Source organism: Pelodiscus sinensis, unplaced genomic scaffold (genome assembly GCF_049634645.1).
Source record: "Pelodiscus sinensis isolate JC-2024 unplaced genomic scaffold, ASM4963464v1 ctg102, whole genome shotgun sequence".
Taxonomy (NCBI): domain Eukaryota; kingdom Metazoa; phylum Chordata; order Testudines; family Trionychidae; genus Pelodiscus; species Pelodiscus sinensis.
Window position 1 is genome coordinate 315,620 of NW_027466045.1, and position 20,416 is coordinate 336,035.

Here is a 20,416-nt window from a genome sequence, read left to right on the forward strand (position 1 = left end):
GAAAAGTCCAGAAAAGGGCAACCCAAAAGATGAGGGGTGTGGAACGGCTGCCACGTGGGGAGAGATTAACGAGACTGGGGCTTTTCAGTGTGGAGAAGAGACGTGTAAGGGAGATATGGGAGGATTCTGTCACCCAACGCACAGTTGACCTGTGGAACTCCTTGCTGGGGGAAGTTGGGAAAGTAGAGCTGGGTTCTGAAAAAGGCCGAGATCTGTTCCTGCAAGGCAAGTCCATCAATAGCCATGAGCCAAGGTGGTCAGGGAGGCAGCCCCAGGCCGGGGTGTCCCTAAACATCCTCTGGGTGGGATACCTGGAGCTGGGTCTCCCCATAACTATTCATTCCCACCTGGCACCAGCTGCGCTCTGAGACAGCTGCTGGGCTAGATGGACCCTGGACTGCCCCATCCGGCTGCTCTTATCTTCTGATGGTTCCCCAGCATGACATTCTGGGTCGGCCCCTCTTTTCTCCGGCCAGCTCCAGGGAGCCCCATGGCTTGGGAACCTTCCCACCTTTCCTGAAACATGGGGCACCCAGAACTGGAGGTACCTCCCTTTGCACCCCCTTTCTCAGCACCATCCCCTGCTGTCAATGCCCCCCTGGCCTCCCCCAGCACTTGGCCACCCAGAGATTCACTCCCTGTTTGATTTTTCCTTCCTCAGCTGGGTACCTCGCACGTGTGTGTTTCCCCTGCTCCAGTTCAGCGCCGTGCCCCGATTTGTCCTGCCCTAGCCCTGGCCCCCAAAGGGCTGCCCGCCCCTCCTCACAGCGGGGGGACTAGCAACTTGAGCCGAGCTGCTCATGAAAATACCGGGGCTCAGTGGGCCCACGAGACTCACCCGTTGGGTTCGACAGCGACCCTCTGAAAGCGCCTCCTGGAGTCCCGAGCTCCTAGGGCTCAGACATTCAATGGCTGGAAAAAAGAGCCAGATACGTCCCTGGAGGGTGGGTCCATCGATGGCTGCTGGCCAGGCTGGGCTGGAGGGCGTCTCTGGCCTCTGGCTGGCCGAGGCGGGGAAGGGCTGGAGTACTGGGGCGGCAGCGGAGGGATCACTGGATGGTTCCTTGTTCTGTTCACTCGCCTTGGGGCACCTGGCCGCTGCCGGCGACAGGCCTCTGGCTGGACCGACCTGTGGTCTGACCCCGTGCGGGGGTTGGAATGTCCTGATGTTCGTCCATCGAACGCTCTAAACATTTCACCCCTCCGCCATCTAGACATATAAACGCTGCGTCTGTCCACACACCCGTTCATCCATCTCAATACCCCGTCCATCCACCTACCATCCACCCATCCATCCATACTACCACCATCTAAACACCCCGTCCATCCACCTACCATCCACCCATCCATCCCTCCTTCCACCATCTCAATACCCCGTCCATCCACCTACCATCCACCCATCCATCCATACTACCACCATCTAAACACCCCGTCCATCCACCTACCATCCACCCATCCATCCATACTACCATCATCTAAACACCCCGACCATCCACCTACCATCCACCCATCCATCCCTCCTTCCACCATCTAAACACCCCGACCATCCACCTACCATCCACCCATCCATCCCTCCTTCCACCATCTAAACACCCCGTCCATCCACCTACCATCCACCCGTCCATCCCTCCTTCCACCATCTCAATACCCCGTCCATCCACCTACCATCCACCCATCCATCCCTCCTTCCACCATCTAAATACCCCGTCCATCCACCTACCATCCACCCATCCATCCCTCCTTCCACCATCTAAATACCCCGTCCATCCACCTACCATCCACCCATCCATCCCTCCTTCCACCATCTAAATACCCCGTCCATCCACCTACCATCCACCCATCCATCCCTCCTTCCACCATCTAAATACCCCGTCCATCCACCTACCATCCACCCATCCATCCCTCCTTCCACCATCTAAATACCCCGTCCATCCACCTACCATCCACACCCATCCATCCCTCCTTCCACCATCTAAATACCCCGTCCATCCACCTACCATCCACCCATCCATCCCTCCTTCCACCATCTCAATACCCCGTCCATCCACCTACCATCCACCCATCCATCCCTCCTTCCACCATCTAAATACCCCGTCCATCCACCTACCATCCACCCATCCATCCCTCCTTCCACCATCTCAATACCCCGTCCATCCACCTACTATCCACCCATCCATCCCTCCTTCCACCATCTCAATACCCCGTCCATCCACCTACCATCCACCCATCCATCCCTCCTTCCACCATCTAAACATCCCGTCCATCCACCTACCATCCACCCATCCATCCCTCCTTCCACCATCTAAACACCCCGTCCATCCACCTACCATCCACCCATCCATCCCTCCTTCCACCATCTAAATACCCCGTCCATCCACCTACCATCCACCCATCCATCCCTCCTTCCACCATCTAAACATCCCGTCCATCCACCTACCATCCACCCATCCATCCCTCCTTAAAACCATCTAAATACCCCGTCCATCCACCTACCATCCACCCATCCATCCCTCCTTCCACCATCTAAACACCCCGTCCATCCACCTACCATCCACCCATCCATCCCTCCTTCCACCATCTAAACACCCCGTCCATCCACCTACCATCCACCCATCCATCCCTCCTTCCACCATCTAAACACCCCGTCCATCCACCTACCATCCACCCATCCATCCCTCCTTCCACCATCTAAATACCCCATCCATCCACCTACCATCCACCCATCCATCCCTCCTTAAAACCATCTAAATACCCCGTCCATCCACCTACCATCCACCCGTCCATCCCTCCTTCCACCATCTAAATACCCCGTCCATCCACCTACCATCCACCCGTCCATCCCTCCTTCCACCATCTAAATACCCCGTCCATCCACCTACCATTCACCCATCCATCCCTCCTTCCACCATCTAAATACCCCGTCCATCCACCTACTATCCACCCATCCATCCCTCCTTCCACCATCTAAATACCCCATCCATCCACCTACCATCCACCCATCCATCCCTCCTTCCACCATCTAAATACCCCGTCCATCCACCTACCATCCACCCATCCATCCCTCCTTCCACCATCTAAATACCCCGTCCATCCACCTACCATCCACCCATCCATCCCTCCTTAAAACCATCTAAATACCCCGTCCATCCACCTACCATCCACCCATCCATCCATCCTTCCACCATCTAAATACCCCGTCCATCCACCTACCATCCACCCATCCATCCCTCCTTCCACCATCTCAATACGCCGTCCATCCACCTACCATCCACCCATCCATCCCTCCTTCCACCATCTAAACACCCCGTCCATCCACCTACCATCCACCCATCCATCTCTCCTTAAAACCATCTAAACACCCCGTCCATCCACCTACCATCCACCCATCCATCCCTCCTTAAAACCATCTAAACACCCCATCCATCCACCTACCATCCACCTACCATCCACCCATCCATCCCTCCTTCCACCATCTAAACACCCCGTCCATCCACCTACCATCCACCCATCCATCCACCCACCCATCCATCCATCTATCCACCATCTAAACACCCCGTCCATCCACCTACCATCCACCCATCCATCCACCCATCCATCCATCTATCCACCATCTAAACACCCCGTCCATCTACCTACCATCCATCCATCCATCCATCCATCCATCATCTAAACACCCCATCCATCCACCTACCACCCATCCATCCATCCATCCATCCATCCATCCATCCATCCACCATCTAAACACCCCGTCCATCCACCTACCACCCATCCATCCATCCACCCACCTACCATCTAAAAACTCCATCCATCTATCCACCATTGAAATAGTCCATCCAGCCATACAGCCATCTGTTCATCCATATAGACAGCTCTATAGTCTGTCCGTCCTCTGTATTAGCAGCTGTGGTCTAGTGGCTAGGCTTCCTGATTTACTCCCTGGGTTCAGCTCTCAGTGTGGGATTGAGGAAGCTTGTTTTCAATCGGTAGCAGATTTCAAGCATGTGGTCTTTTGGATGCTGCTTGTAATTATTAGAACTGGGAGCATTGGCTGTCGGCAGTCTGGAAGCCCAGGGAACAGGAAGAAGATTAGCTGGGGCTGAGTGAGAGCTACAGAGGGATGCAGCAGCTTTGTAAAGAGGTTTCACTTTTGGTAAATAAAGTCCTGTTGAGGTTTGTTAATACGTTGCTTGCACGATACAACAAAACACCAGGGATGTGTCTAGACTGGCAGGTTTTTCCGCAAAAGCAGCTGCTTTTGTGGAAAAACGTGCCAGCTGTCTACACTGACCGCTTGAATTTCCACAAGAACACTGACTTCCTACTGTCTGAAATCAGTGCTTCTTGCGGAAATACGATGCTGCTCCGTTAGGGCAAAAGTCCTTTTGCACAAAGCTTTTGCGCAAAAGGGCCAGTGTAGACAGCTCAGATTTGTTTTGCGCAAAAAAGCCCCGATCACGAAAATGGCGATCGAGGCTTTTTTGTGCAAAAGCGCGTCTAGATTGGCACGGACGCTTTTCCGCAAAAAGTGCTTTTGTGGAAAAGTGTCCTGCCAATCTAGATGCTCTTTTCTGCAAATGCTTTTAATGGAAAACTTTTCCGTTAAAAGCATTTGCGGAAAATCCTGCCAGTCTAGACATAGCCCAGATGTATTTCTTCACAGATAACCTGTGGAACTCCTTGCCAGAGGATGTTGTGAAGAACAGGACTGTAACAGGGTTGAAAAAAGGAGATAAATTCATGGAGGACAGGTCCATCAATGCTTATTGGGCAGGGATTGTGTCCATCCACCATCTCAAGCAGGGGTGGGCAAGAGGCTGGCCCGCCAAGCCACTAGATCCGGCCTGCGGCTGCCTCTCTGGAACCCTTAAGCACAACGCAGCAGCATCTGCTTTCAGCGTGGCTGCTCTATTCTGGGAGCAAGGAAGGAGGCTTTGTGCTCCGCCCCGCCCCACAGCAAAAGCTCTCAGCTCCCATTGGCCAGTTTCCGACCCCAATAGGAGCTGAGATATTTTGCTGGCGGCAGGGTCAGCCAATGAAGCCTCTTCTCTCCCTCCTTCCCCCTGCCCGGAGCAGAGCCACATGGAGCAGCTTGCGACTGCAGCCTACAGGTTCCTGCAGGGCTGCTGGCTGGGAGCTGCCTAGGTAAGCGCCTCCCAGCCAGAGCCTGCCTCTGGCACCCCACCCCCTTCCTCCCCCCAACTACTTCTAGCAGGGCCTCATCTCCCTGCTCCCGTAGGCTAGCGCAGTGGGCCCATCGTACCTGGTATCCTGCCTTCAAGCGGCTGCTAGCAGAGCGATGCACAAAGAACTAGGAGGTTCCTTGGCCCCCCAAAGTCAGCAGGCTACTGTCCCTTTCAGGGGGCGCCAGTGAGTCTTCTCTGACTCCGGCGGGTCAGGGTCCCAGCTCCGCCTTTCCGTCATGTGGCAGTGAGTTCCGCCGGTGGCCGGCGACTAGAAAGCCAATTTCGTGTGTTCCTCATTCAGATTCATGTCCCAAAGGGGCGGCTCACCCCAGGCCTTCCGGTCTGCGGGAACCTGCGACGTCCTGCATCGGCCTTTGCGTTTCCAAGGCAGCCGGAAAGACGGCGTTGCCCTTGAGACGAAACCCCAACTCGTTTTGTGGGGAGAGCCAGAGCAGCGCCCCGTTTCCGCAGTCTCCTGCTTTTCGCGCCGTGAGGTAAATAGGCGTCGCTTCAGTAGAGCCGGCTCGCGTTGCAGGGTCTGAGCGCGACTCAGCTATGACTTGTAATGGTCCAGCTGGGCTGAGAAGGACTCGCTTTTCTGAGGGGTCCCATTTTACAGACCCGGGTTCAAGCCCCGCTGCCGACGCCCCAGGTCTGTTGGCTTCGCACGTGGGCCCTGCGGGGCTCTACCGCCGGCGCCTAGCGCCAAGGAGCTCTTCGCGAAGGCTGGGGAGTGAATGTCACTGGCCCGTCTCGGTGGGCTCGGTGCCTCGGGGTTACAAACGGCTACAGGGACCGCGTGGGCGGATTCCCACCGCGAAGGAGCGAAGTGGGACCCAGCGGGCTCGGGACCAGCGCGGGGCGGAGGGAGACGGATGTTTTGTACGTCCCGGCAGGCGTGTGGGCCGCTTGCCCTTTCACGGTGAGAAAGTTTTATGTTCTTGGCACCACAGCCCCTCCTGGCATTAACGAATTAGCGTCTGACCCCCCTGCCTGCTGGAGACCAGGTTGGGGAAGGGCAGAAGGGCGCAAGCTGTGGTCTGGAGGGGAAGGAAGAGCCTTAGGTGAGGGGTGGGGAGAGGGCGGGGCCACAGGGGAAGGGGTGGGGAGAGGGCGGGGCCACAGGGGAAGGGGCGGGGAGAGGGCGGGGCCGTAGAGGGAGAGGCGGGGAGAGGGTGGGGACACAGGGGAAGGGGCAGGGAGAGAGTGGGGCTGCAGGGGAAGGGGCAGGGCCACAGGGAAGGGGTGGGGAGAGGGCGGGGCCACAGGGGAAGGGGCGGGGAGAGGGCGGGGCCGTAGAGGGAGAGGCGGGGAGAGGGCGGGGCCACAGGGAAGGGGTGGGGAGAGGGCGGGGCCACAGGGGAAGGGGTGGGGAGAGGGCGGGGCCACAGGGGAAGGGGCGGGGAGAGGGCGGGGCCACAGGGAAGGGGCGGGGAGAGGGCGGGGCCACAGGGAAGGGGTGGGGAGAGGGCGGGGCCTCGGGGAAGGGGCGGGGAGAGGGCGGGGCCACAGGGAAGGGGTGGGGAGAGGGCGGGGCCACAGGGAAGGGGCGGGGAGAGGGCGGGGCCTCGGGGAAGGGGAGGAATAGGGGCGGGGCCTCACAGTGGGGGTGGAGCATCCCCGAGGGAAAGCCGAAGTCAATGCAGCTGGGTGTTCGGGAAGGGATGGCGAGCGGGTGCCGAGAGGGATTTGACCCGGATTTGGCCCGGGGGCAGCCAGGGGCTGCTGGGACCCTGCGTCCCGCTCTGGCCCCACAGGGCAGGGAGCTGGGAGAGTGAGCGTAACAGGGGGATGGGCTACTTGGGTGGCCCTGCCTAGGCGGGGACGGAGAGTTCACAGCAGGCTCTCCTCTCTGGCAGGCTGTGCCCCCCGCGAGCCCCACATCTCATTCCCAGTCCCTGCCCCCCAGACGTCACGGGCCACCTCCCCCTGTGATTCCTTGTCCCCCCCCCCCCTTCCCATGCATGGCCCCGACCCCAGGCTCCGACTGCCTGGGGCTGGCTGGAAGACTCCTTCCTGACCCTGCGCTGCCCTGAGGCATGAGGGTGGCTCAGCCGCGGGCTGGCTGCCAAGTTGCCGGGGTCGGGGGTCCGGGGCCACACGTGGCCCCGGGGAGGAGATGGCCCAGGGGCCGCAGGAGGGGAGGAGCGAAATGGCCGTTTCCCCGAGTGGACCTCAGGGTGCCGAGAGGCGCCGAAAGGTGGTGGGGCCCCTGGGCCCCCATCTTATCTCCTGCCCTTCCGCACATGCCGGCTGGCATCTCAGACAGCCCCGGGGCCTCCCGCCCCAGCATCCCGCCAGGCAGGGAGCACCGGCAAACCGCCCGCCGTCCCGCCGCCTCCTGGCCCACCCCCAGCGGGGCTCCGGGTGGAAACGCCAAGCTGGGGGGCCAGCCAAGGGCCCCGAGCCATTCTTAGCCATGAAATGGCCCAGCTGGGGTCTGCCCCATTGACCCCGCTGGGGTCTGCCCCATTGACCCCGCTGGGGTCTGCCCCATTGCCTCCGGTGGAGCTACGGCTCATTGACCCCCACTGGGGTCTGCCCCATTGCCTCTGGTGGAGCTACGGCCCCTTGACCCCCACTGGGGTCTGCCCCATTGACCCCGCTGGGGTCTGCCCCATTGACCCCGCTGGGGTCTGCCCCATTGCCTCCGGTGGAGCTACGGCTCATTGACCCCCACTGGGGTCTGCCCCATTGCCTCCGGTGGAGCTACGGCTCATTGACCCCCACTGGGGTCTGCCCCATTGCCTCCGGTGGAGCTACGGCTCATTGACCCCCACTGGGGTCTGCCCCATTGACCCCGCTGGGGTCTGCCCCATTGCCTCCAGTGGAGCTACGGCCCTTGACCCCGCTGGGGTCTGGTGCAGGGGTGTCGGCAGGAGGCTCTCTGGGCGGGGGGCAGTGCTGTCTCCGGGGGTGGGAGTTGTGTGTCTACGACCCCACCCTGACTCCCAGGGGCTGTGGAGCAGCCGGTCAACTCGCAGGGCCAAGGGTGAGAAGGGGCGGAGCCAGGAGAAGAAAGGCGCCACCCCCCAGAGGGCGTGGGAAGGAGGCGGCTCGCGAAGGCGACCACACGGGCGCGCAGGCAGCGGGAATTTGTTGTGGTATTTTCATGAAGCCTGTAGGCACCTCAGTTTCCCCCGTAGGCGGCTCTGTGGAATAGTGGGGGAGGGGGCAGGGGAAGGCCTTGTTCTCGCAGCAGGGAAGACCCAGGGGTGGGTCCGATCAGAGCCTTGGGACCCGCATCAGTGGAGCTCGCCCAGACATCGGCACATCCGATCCCCAGGACACGGACACCCTGCACCATCCCCAGCATCCGTCCATCCACCCCCACCGTCCATCCGTCCGACCATCCGTCCATCCCCAGTGTCCATCCGTCCATCCGCCCGTCCATCCGTCCATCCATCCATCCCCACCGTCCATCCGTCCGTCCATCCCCACTGTCCATCCATCCGTCCGTCCGTCCATCCGTCCGTCCATCCGTCCATCCATCCATCCCCACCGTCCATCCGTCCATCCCCACTGTCCATCCATCCATCCGTCCGTCCATCCGTCCATCCATCCATCTGTCCGTCCATCCGTCCATCCCCACTGTCCATCCGTCCATCCCCACTGTCCATCCATCCATCCGTCCGTCCATCCGTCCATCCATCCATCCGTCCGTCCATCCGTCCATCCATCCATCCATCCCCACCGTCCATCCGTCCATCCCCACTGTCCATCCGTCCATCCGTCCGTCCATCCGTCCGTCCGTCCATCCCCACTGTCCATCCGTCCATCCGTCCGTCCATCCCCACCGTCCATCCGTCCGTCCATCCATCCGTCCATCTGTCCATCCATCCCCACATCCACCGTCCATCCACCCGCTGTCCGTCCATCCGTACACCCACCCACCCAGCATCCATCCATTCCTCTCTCTCTCTGTCCCGTCTGTCGGTCTGTCTCTCTATGGGCAGAGGATCTTGGGGGGCAGAGCTGGGGTGCTGAGCAGATGACGATTATCTGGGTCTGCCTGTGCCTCCCCTTCCCTTCCCCAGGATTGCATCCCCTTCTCTCCTCTCTCTGCCCTCCCACCCCCCGCCAGGCCCAGGCTGCCCCAGCTAGGCGCGGCAACCCAGCCCGGTAGCTGGCTGCCAGCTCCAGAGAGACCCCTGGGCAGCAACAGGACGTCCAGCCTGGCACTGTGCAGCCTCCCGTCGGGGAGCAGCTGCTGCACCCCTCCACCCAGAGAGCCCCAGGCCTCAGGGGTCCCCCAGGGGAGGGAGCATCCCGGCCGGGCAAGGGCAAAGGGCAGAAGCAATGTCCCCCCCAGCGCCTACTTCCCATGGGCGGGGCGGGGCGGAGAGATGCTGCCTTGGATGGATCTTACAGAAAGTTGGGAGCCAGGACTCCTGGCTCTGGGAGGGGAGAGAGGTCTAGTGGTTAGAGCAGGGGGGGAAGGGGCTGGGAACTAGGACTCCTGGGTTCTTCTATTTTCATTTCTGCTACTGAGTTAGTGTGTGTGTGTGTCCGTGTGTGTGTGTGTGTGTGTGTGTGTGTGTGTGTCTGCTGCCCCCTGCTGGAGGCAATGTGCCCTGCGCTCTCTGTGTGTGTGTGTGTGTGTGTGTGTGTCCCTGCTGCCGCCTGCTGGAGGGAATGTGCCCTGCTGTGTGTGTGTGTGTGTGTGTGTGTGTGTGTGTGTGTGTGTGTGTGTCCCTGCCGCCCCCTGCTGGAGGGAATGTGCCCTGCTCTGTGTGTGTGTGTGTGTGTGTGTGTGTGTGTCCCTGCCGCCCCCTGCTGGAGGGAATGTGCCCTGCTCTGTGTGTGTGTGTGTGTGTGTGTGTGTGCCCTGCTCTGTGTGTGTGTGTGTGTGTGTGTGTGTGTGTGTGTGTCCCTGCTGCCGCCTGCTGGAGGGAATGTGCCCTGCTCTGTGTGTGTGTGTGTGTGTGTGTGTGTGTGTGTGTGCCCTGCTCTGTGTGTGTGTGTGTGTGTGTGTGTGTGTGTGTCCCTGCTGCCGCCTGCTGGAGGGAATGTGCCCTGCTCTGTGTGTGTGTGTCCGAAGGGAGGCCGTGCGGGGCCCGGGGCGGTGTGTGTCTGTCCCGTGTGCACGCAGTGGTGCGGGTTTGCTGCACTGCAGCGCGTGTCCTGGTGCGAGTGCGCGGGGCGGGTTTTGCGGCTCCGCCCGTGGGCGCTGCAGCGGGGTGCGCGGCGAGCTGTCGCGCTGGGGGCGGCGGGGGGGGGGGATGTGACAGGCGAGGGGCGCTGTTGCAGCGCGGCTGTTCTTGGGCTGTTCTTGTGCCACCGGGGTGTGACTGTCGCGTGTGTTGTTGCCGGGTGTTACCCCAGCTCCCCCCCCCGTGTTATTGTAGGGTCTCTCGGGAGCCCAGCGCCCTGCAGCAGGGGAAGGGTTAAACCCCTCCTTGCTCACGCAGGCCCCGCCCCCATAGGACGTCAGGCCTCAGGCCACGCCCATTTGGTCCTTTCATTCAAGATGGTGGCTGGTTCCTTGTGACAGGTAGGAACTTCCTACTCCACCCCCCCCCAGTCCAATGGAATCTCCTACCTTCCCCCCCATAGCAGAGAGAATGGGGGCTGCAGCGCCCCCTCTCCGTGCAATGGAATTGCCCCCCATAGCAGGAGTGGGGTCTGCAGCGCCCCCCCCGTGCGATGGAATCTTCTGCCCCCTCCAGATCATGGGGCGTGGGGGCTGCAGAGTCCCCCCTCCTCGGTGCAATGGAGTCTTCTGCCCCCGTGGGAGCTGCAGCGTCCCCCCCCCCCCGTGTAATGGAATCTCCTACCCCGTGGGGGCTGCAGCGTCCCCCCCCATGTAATGGAATCTCCTACCCCGTGGGGGCTGCATCGTCCATTCCCCCCCCCCGTGTAATGGAACCTCCTAGCCCGTGGGGGCTGCAGCGTCCCCCCCCTTGGAATGGAATCTCCTACCCTGTGGGGGCTGCAGCGTCCCCCCCTTGGAATGGAATCTCCTACCCCGTGGGGGCTGCAGCGTCCCCCCCCCCCCTTGGAATGGAATCTCCTACCCCGTGGGGGCTGCAGCGTCCATTCCCCCCCCCCGTGTAATGGAATCTCCTGCTCCGTGGGGACTGCAGCATCCCCCCCCCCCTTGGAATGGAATCTCCTACCCCGTGGGGGCTGCAGTGCCCCCCCCCTCGTGTAATGGAATCTCCTGCTCTGTGGGGACTGCAGCATCCCCCCCCCCCTGGAATGGAATCTCCTACCCCATGGGGGCTGCAGCATCCATCCTCCCCCCCCTTGGAATGGAATCTCCTACCCCATGGGGGCTGCAGCATCCATTCTCCCCCCCCCCCCCCTTGGAATGGAATCTCCTACCCCATGGGGGCTGCAGCGTCCATCCCCCCCCGTAATGGAATCTCCCACTCATAGCATCATCACACAGGGTGTGGGGGCTGCGGCATACACACCCTGCCAAGGGAATCCCCCCCCATACCAGGAGGGAGGGATAACTGCTGCAGTGGAATCTCCCATCCCCTATAGCAGAGGGGGAAGGGGGGCTGCAGCGCCACCTGCCAAATGCATTGGCATTACCCACCCTCTGCCCCATGTTATATGTGGCTGTTTCCTCAGGTGCCCTGCCCCAGAGCTGGCTGCACCTCCCCCCCCCCCCCCCGCCCCACCAGACTGCAGCGCTCAGCCCCTGTGGGCTCTCCCCATCTGCCGGGTGACGCTTTCTCGCTGCTTTGTGCTGGGGGTACCTGGGGGCTGATTTTCACCCCAGTTCTTGGCTTTCGGTGAACCCCCCACTCCGTGACAGCCCTGAGGTGGGGTGCTGTCAGCCAGAGTCGCTGCTGTTCCCCACGCCCCTCTCAGAGCCATGGAGAACAGGCGTCCTGGCTCCCAGCCCCCCCCCCCCCCCGCTGTAACCACTAGACCGCACTCCCCTTCCAGAGCTGAGCGGGGAACTCAGGATCAGGACTGAGGGCATTCACAGAGCAGGGGCTGAGGGGCACCATGTGGCGGGGCGGGCAGAGGTGTGCGGGGGGCGGGTGCTGTGTGTTTCACTCTGCCCCTCTCCACAGGCTCTGCCCCCATTGCCTCCCCCATGCGGCGCTGCCCAGGCGTGTCCTGCCCTGTCTCCAATGGCCTGCGCGTGGAGTGCCCGGTGCCTGTGGAGATGCCCCGGGAGCCGGCGCCGGACGAGAGCGCCGTGGCTGAGCCGGGCCTGGGCACCGGCACCGGCACGGTCAAGGTCTATCTGCCCAACAAGCAGCGCACTGTGGTGAGGGGCATCTTCGCGGGGGTGGGCGGGGGGGCAGGGTGGCCTTAGTAGGAGCACGTTTCTGCACAGCTGCCTGCAACTCTTTGCACGGGTCTCTACACGTGCAAGGAGCGTGAGGGTGGACTGTGCGCTTGCACGCACACGTGGCTCAGTGCATGGCTGCTGGAGCGTACCTCCGGCTTGCAGAGCAGTGTTACCACGATCCGTGCAATTGCACACGCACATGTCTTGTTGCACGGCTCCCTCGGTGTGTACAGAGGAGTGTGAGCACAGTCCGTGCAATTGCACACCCCCGTGGCTCATAGCATGGCTCCCTGGGCATGCAGGGGAGTGTGAGCACCAGACGTGCAATTACACGTGTGTTTCCTTCCAGGGGTCCCTAAGTGCATAATAAGTGTGCAGTTGATTAGGAGCACGGTTCGTGCATGGCAGCCCGGGGGCGAGAATCATTGCTGCCCCTTGCACGAGGGTGGGGGGGATGTGAACTCACCGTTGCTGGGGGGGCAAGAGCCGTGTGTAAATCCCTCCTCCCCTCAGGTCAACGTGCGGCCGGGAGCCACCGTCTATGACGCCCTGGACAAAGCACTGAAAGTGCGAGGGCTGAACCAGGACTGCTGTGCTGTGTACCGGCACCTGGGCGGGTGAGCGGGGCTGTGGGCGGGAGCGAGGGGCAGGGCTGGGCTGGGGGGCAGGGCTGGGGGCAGGAGCGAGGGACAGGGCTGGGCTGGGGGGCAGGGCTGCGGGCGGGAGCGAGGGACAGAGCTGGGCTGGAGGGCAGGGCTGTGGGGCGGGACCGGGGGGCAGGGCTGGGATGGGGGGCGGGACCGGGGGTCAGGGCTGGGCTGGGGGGCGGGACCGGGGGGCAGGGCGGGGCTGGGGGGCAGGGCTGCGGGCGGGAACGAGGGACAGAGCTGGGCTGGAGGGCAGGGCTGTGGGGCGGGACCGGGGGGCAGGGCTGGGATGGGGGGCGGGACCGGGGGTCAGGGCTGGGCTGGGGGGCGGGACCGGGGGGCAGGGCGGGGCTGGGGGGCGGGGCTGCTCCTTGTTCTGAGCGGTGTCTCTGGGGCAGAACAAAGCTGCCGACGGACTGGGACACGGACATCTCCCCGCTGGAGGGGCAGGTTCTCTACGTGGAGGTGCTGGACGAGGTGCCGCTCACCATGCACAACTTCGTGAGTGGCAGGAGACCCTACGATAACGCCCCGGCCCAGGGACCCTACGATAACGCCCCGGCCCAGGGACCCTACGATAACGCCCCGGCCCAGAGACCCTACGATAACGCCCCGGCCCCAGGGACCCTACGATAACGCCCCGGCCCAGGGACCCTACGATAACGCCCCGGCCCAGAGACCCTACGATAACGCCCCGGCCCAGGGACCCTACGATACCGCCCCGGCCCAGGGACCCTACGATCGCCCCCCAGCCCCAGAGACCCTACGATAACGCCCCGGCCCAGGGACCCTACGATCGCCCCCCAGCCCCAGAGACCCTACGATAACGCCCCGGCCCAGGGACCCTACGTTAACGCCCCGGCCCAGGGACCCTACGATAACGCCCCGGCCCAGGGACCCTACGATAACGCCCCGGCCCAGAGACCCTACGATAACGCCCCGGCCCAGGGACCCTACGATAACGCCCCGGCCCACGGACCCTACGATAACGCCCCGGCCCAGAGACCCTACGATAACGCCCCGGCCCAGGGACCCTACGATAACGCCCCGGCCCAGGGACCCTACGATAACGCCCCGGCCCGGGGACCCTACGATAACGCCCCGGCCCCAGGGACCCTATGATAACGCCCCGGCCCCAGGGACCCTACGATAACGCCCCGGCCCCAGAGACCCTACGATAACGCCCCGGCCCACGGACCCTACGATAACGCCCCGGCCCAGGGACCCTACGATAACGCCCCGGCCCAGGGACCCTACGATAACGCCCCGGCCCACGGACCCTACGATAACGCCCCGGCCCCAGGGACCCTACGATAACGCCCCGGCCCCAGAGACCCTACGATAACGCCCCGGCCCCAGGGACCCTACGATAACGCCCCGGCCCCCAGAGACCCTACGATAACGCCCCGGCCCCAGAGACCCTACGATAACGCCCCGGCCCAGGGACCCTACGATAACGCCCCGGCCCCCAGGGACCCTACGATAACGCCCCGGCCCAGGGACCCTACGATAACGCCCCGGCCCAGAGACCCTACGATAACGCCCCGGCCCCCAGGGACCCTACGATAACGCCCCGGCCCAGAGACCCTACGATAACGCCCCGACCCAGGGACCCTACGATAACGCCCCGGCCCAGGGACCCTACGATAACGCCCCGGCCCCCAGGGACCCTACGATACCGCCACGGCCCAGGGACCCTACGATAACGCCCCGGCCCCCAGGGACCCTACGATAACGCCCCGACCCAGGGACCCTACGATAACGCCCCGGCCCCCAGGGACCCTACGATAACGCCCCGACCCAGGGACCCTACGATAACGCCACGGCCCAGGGACCCTACGATAACGCCCCGGCCCACGGACCCTACGATAACGCCCCGGCCCCAGGGACCCTACGATAACGCCCCGGCCCCCAGGGACCCTACGATAACGCCCCGGCCCCAGGGACCCTACGATAACGCCCCGGCCCCCAGGGACCCTACGATAACGCCCCGGCCCCAGGGACCCTACGATAACGCCCCGGCCCCCAGAGACCCTACGATAACGCCCCGGCCCAGGGACCCTACGATAACGCCCCGGCCCACGGACCCTACGATAACGCCCCGGCCCAGAGACCCTACGATAACGCCCCGGCCCAGGGACCCTACGATCGCCCCCCAGCCCCAGGGACCCTACGATAACGCCCCGGCCCAGAGACCCTACGATAACGCCCCGGCCCAGGGACCCTACGATAACGCCCCGGCCCTAGGGACCCTACGATAACGCCCCGGCCCACAGACCCTACGATAACGCCCCGGCCCAGGGACCCTACGATAACGCCCCGGCCCACGGACCCTACGATAACGCCCCGGCCCAGAGACCCTACGATAACGCCCCGGCCCCCAGAGACCCTACGATAACGCCCCGACCCAGGGACCCTACGATAACGCCCCGGACCAGGGACCCTACGATAACGCCCCGGCTCAGAGACCCTACGATAACGCCCCGGCCCAGGGACCCTACGATAACGCCCCGGCCCCAGGGACCCTACGATAACGCCCCAGCCCACGGGACCCTACGATAACGCCCCGGCCCAGGGACCCTACGATAACGCCCCGGCCCCAGGGACCCTACTATAACGCCCCGGCCCAGGGACCCTACGATAACGCCCCGACCCAGAGACCCTACGATAACGCCCCGGCCCCCAGAGACCCTACGATAACGCCCCGGACCAGGGACCCTACGATAACGCCCCGGCCCAGAGACCCTACGATAACGCCCCGGCCCAGTGACCCTACGATAACGCCCCGGCCCAGGAACCCTACGATAACGCCCCGGCCCCAGGGACCCTACGATAACGCCCCGGCCCAGAGACCCTACGATAACGCCCCGGCCCAGGGACCCTACGATAACGCCCCGGCCCCAGAGACCCTACGATAACGCCCCGGCCCAGTGACCCTACGATAACGCCCCGACCCAGAGACCCTACGATAACGCCCCGGCCCAGGGACCCTACGATAACGCCCCGGCCCAGGGACCCTACGATAACGCCCCGGCCCCAGAGACCCTACGATAACGCCCCGGCCCCCAGAGACCCTACGATAACGCCCCGGCCCAGGGACCCTACGATAACGCCCCGGCCCCAGAGACCCTACGATAACGCCCCGGCCCCAGGGACCCTACGATAACGCCCCGGCCCAGAGACCCTACGATAACGCCCCGGCCCAGGGACCCTACGATAACGCCCCGGCCCCAGGGACCCTACGATAACGCCCCGGCCCACAGACCCTACGATAACGCCCCGGCCCCCAGAGACCCTACGATAACGCCCCGGCCCAGGGACCCTACGATAACGCCCCGGCCCAGTGACCCTACGATAACGCCCCGACCCAGAGACCCTACGATAACGCCCCGGCCCCCAGAGACCCTACGATAACGCCCCAGCCCCAGGGACCCTACGATAACGCCCCGGACCAGGGACCCTACGATAACGCCCCGGCCCAGGGACCCTACGATAACGCCCCGGACCAGGGACCCTACGATAACGCCCCGGCCCAGAGACCCTACGATAACGCCCCGGCCCAGTGACCCTACGATAACGCCCCGGCCCAGGGACCCTACGATAACGCCCCGGCCCCAGAGACCCTACGATAACGCCCCGGCCCCAGGGACCCTACGATAACGCCCCGGCCCCAGAGACCCTACGATAACGCCCCGGCCCCAGAGACCCTACGATAACGCCCCGGCCCCCAGGGACCCTACGATAACGCCCCGACCCAGGGACCCTACGATAACGCCACGGCCCAGGGACCCTACGATAACGCCCCGGCCCACGGACCCTACGATAACGCCCCGGCCCCAGGGACCCTACGATAACGCCCCGGCCCCCAGGGACCCTACGATAACGCCCCGGCCCAGGGACCCTACGATAACGCCCCGGCCCCCAGGGACCCTACGATAACGCCCCGGCCCCAGGGACCCTACGATAACGCCCCGGCCCCCAGAGACCCTACGATAACGCCCCGGCCCAGGGACCCTACGATAACGCCCCGGCCCACGGACCCTACGATAACGCCCCGGCCCAGAGACCCTACGATAACGCCCCGGCCCAGGGACCCTACGATCGCCCCCCAGCCCCAGGGACCCTACGATAACGCCCCGGCCCAGAGACCCTACGATAACGCCCCGGCCCAGGGACCCTACGATAACGCCCCGGCCCTAGGGACCCTACGATAACGCCCCGGCCCACAGACCCTACGATAACGCCCCGGCCCAGGGACCCTACGATAACGCCCCGGCCCAGGGACCCTACGATAACGCCCCGGCCCAGAGACCCTACGATAACGCCCCGGCCCCCAGAGACCCTACGATAACGCCCCGACCCAGGGACCCTACGATAACGCCCCGGACCAGGGACCCTACGATAACGCCCCGGCTCAGAGACCCTACGATAACGCCCCGGCCCAGTGACCCTACGATAACGCCCCGGCCCAGGGACCCTACGATAACGCCCCGGCCCCAGGGACCCTACGATAACGCCCCAGCCCACGGGACCCTACGATAACGCCCCGGCCCAGGGACCCTACGATAACGCCCCGGCCCCAGGGACCCTACGATAACGCCCCGGCCCAGGGACCCTACGATAACGCCCCGACCCAGAGACCCTACGATAACGCCCCGGCCCCCAGAGACCCTACGATAACGCCCCGGACCAGGGACCCTACGATAACGCCCCGGACCAGGGACCCTACGATAACGCCCCGGCCCAGAGACCCTACGATAACGCCCCGGCCCAGTGACCCTACGATAACGCCCCGGCCCAGGGACCCTACGATAACGCCCCGGCCCCAGGGACCCTACGATAACGCCCCGGCCCAGAGACCCTACGATAACGCCCCGGCCCCAGAGACCCTACGATAACGCCCCGGCCCAGTGACCCTACGATAACGCCCCGACCCAGAGACCCTACGATAACGCCCCGGCCCAGGGACCCTACGATAACGCCCCGGCCCAGGGACCCTACGATAACGCCCCGGCCCCAGAGACCCTACGATAACGCCCCGGCCCCCAGAGACCCTACGATAACGCCCCGGCCCAGGGACCCTACGATAACGCCCCGGCCCCAGAGACCCTACGATAACGCCCCGGCCCCAGGGACCCTACGATAACGCCCCGGCCCAGAGACCCTACGATAACGCCCCGGCCCAGGGACCCTACGATAACGCCCCGGCCCCAGGGACCCTACGATAACGCCCCGGCCCACAGACCCTACGATAACGCCCCGGCCCCCAGAGACCCTACGATAACGCCCCGGCCCAGGGACCCTACGATAACGCCCCGGCCCAGTGACCCTACGATAACGCCCCGACCCAGAGACCCTACGATAACGCCCCGGCCCCCAGAGACCCTACGATAACGCCCCAGCCCCAGGGACCCTACGATAACGCCCCGGCCCCCAGAGACCCTACGATAACGCCCCGACCCAGGGACCCTACGATAACGCCCCGGACCAGGGACCCTACGATAACGCCCCGGCTCAGAGACCCTACGATAACGCCCCGGCCCAGTGACCCTACGATAACGCCCCGGCCCAGGGACCCTACGATAACGCCCCGGCCCCAGGGACCCTACGATAACGCCCCAGCCCACGGGACCCTACGATAACGCCCCGGCCCAGGGACCCTACGATAACGCCCCGGCCCCAGGGACCCTACTATAACGCCCCGGCCCAGGGACCCTACGATAACGCCCCGACCCAGAGACCCTACGATAACGCCCCGGCCCCCAGAGACCCTACGATAACGCCCCGGACCAGGGACCCTACGATAACGCCCCGGACCAGGGACCCTACGATAACGCCCCGGCCCAGAGACCCTACGATAACGCCCCGGCCCAGTGACCCTACGATAACGCCCCGGCCCAGGAACCCTACGATAACGCCCCGGCCCCAGGGACCCTACGATAACGCCCCGGCCCAGAGACCCTACGATAACGCCCCGGCCCCAGAGACCCTACGATAACGCCCCGGCCCAGTGACCCTACGATAACGCCCCGACCCAGAGACCCTACGATAACGCCCCGGCCCAGGGACCCTACGATAACGCCCCGGCCCAGGGACCCTACGATAACGCCCCGGCCCCCAGAGACCCTACTGTGACGGCGCGTTGGGGTCCCCCGTCTCCTGCACCCCGAAATGGCGCAAACAGACTGCACCAGCCAGTGGAATTGAGGGTGGTTTACTGCTCCTCCAGCACAGCGCAGCACAGATGTAATCTGGTCACAGGAACTGGGCTAGGATGCCTCAGGCCCCCTTGAGATGGGGGAGACTGGGCCCCTAAACTCCAGCTCCTCTCCCTAGGCTGTCTCATCCATCCCCTCCGACAGCCAGCAACCAACTCACTCACTTCCAGCCCTGCCCCCCAGCCAAGGCAGCATTCCACCTTCCTTTGTTCCTCTCCATGGGGGGTGTCTGGCCACTGGTTTGCATAGTGACTCATCCTGTTTTGCTGGGTCGTGGTACCCACAGCAGCCAGTGGGGGTTCCCCCAGAGCCAGCAGCATAGAAACCAGCCAGGTACCCCCACTACGTCACAGTTCTCCCCCCTCCGAGAGCGAACTGAGCAGGGTCACTCCGCTCGTGACCTAGGGAAGTTCGGGTCCTCTGCGTGGGAACCCGCCCTGAGGACATGGGTGCTCCCCTTGACTCGGGCCGGCCGTGGCGAGGCCCCACATGAATTGGCTTCCCTCTGTCCACTCGCCGCCCCGCTCCAGGGTGACTGGCCCAGGCCTGTCCTCGGGGGTCACACCCACCCTTCCGCTGGCCTTGATCTCTGGCCGGGGTCTCTCGGGCCAGGGCCATGAGCCCAGCGAGCCTTCTCTGGACAGCCAGGGCGGCTTCCACCCCCGATGCTCCATCCAGGGAGGACTTCCCCTCCCATAACTCTCTCAGCAAGCCCAGAGGGTCCTCTATCTGGGGTAGAGACCCCCAAGCCGCGTTCCTCCTGTCTTGGGCCTTCCCGCCCCTCTGGCAGGAGTCACAGGACCGGCAGTACCGCTGCACGGCTGTAAAGATTCCCGGCCAATAGAAGTGCTGGAGCAGCTTCAGCCGGGTGCTCCGGATCCCCCGGTGGCCCCCAACGGGGACATCGTGGGCCAAATACAGCAGCTTGAGGCGATACTTTCGGGGGACGACCAGCTGCCGCTCTACCCTCCATGCCCTCGCCTTCCTGGGGAGGAGCCACTCACGGAACAGGAGCCCACGCTCCCGCAGGAATCTCTCCTGGCCACCTCTCCCCCGGGGCTGAGCTGCACGGAGGCCAGCCTGGTCCCTCAGCCTCTGCAAGGAGGGGTC

The 20,416-nt window shown here is 63.9% G+C and overlaps 1 protein-coding gene across 1 annotated transcript in view; it reads left to right on the top strand.

The window, feature by feature from the left end:
- The first annotated feature begins 10,579 nt into the window (after positions 1 to 10,579).
- The window catches only part of LOC106732115 (serine/threonine-protein kinase A-Raf-like), a 29,125-nt gene continuing 19,288 nt past the window's right edge, over positions 10,580 to 20,416 (top strand). The window contains 4 exon segments of the mRNA XM_075918585.1: positions 10,580 to 10,677; positions 12,218 to 12,417; positions 12,955 to 13,058; positions 13,487 to 13,589. Of these exon segments, the coding sequence (XP_075774700.1) occupies positions 12,241 to 12,417; positions 12,955 to 13,058; positions 13,487 to 13,589 (384 nt within the window). The 5' untranslated portion in view covers positions 10,580 to 10,677; positions 12,218 to 12,240.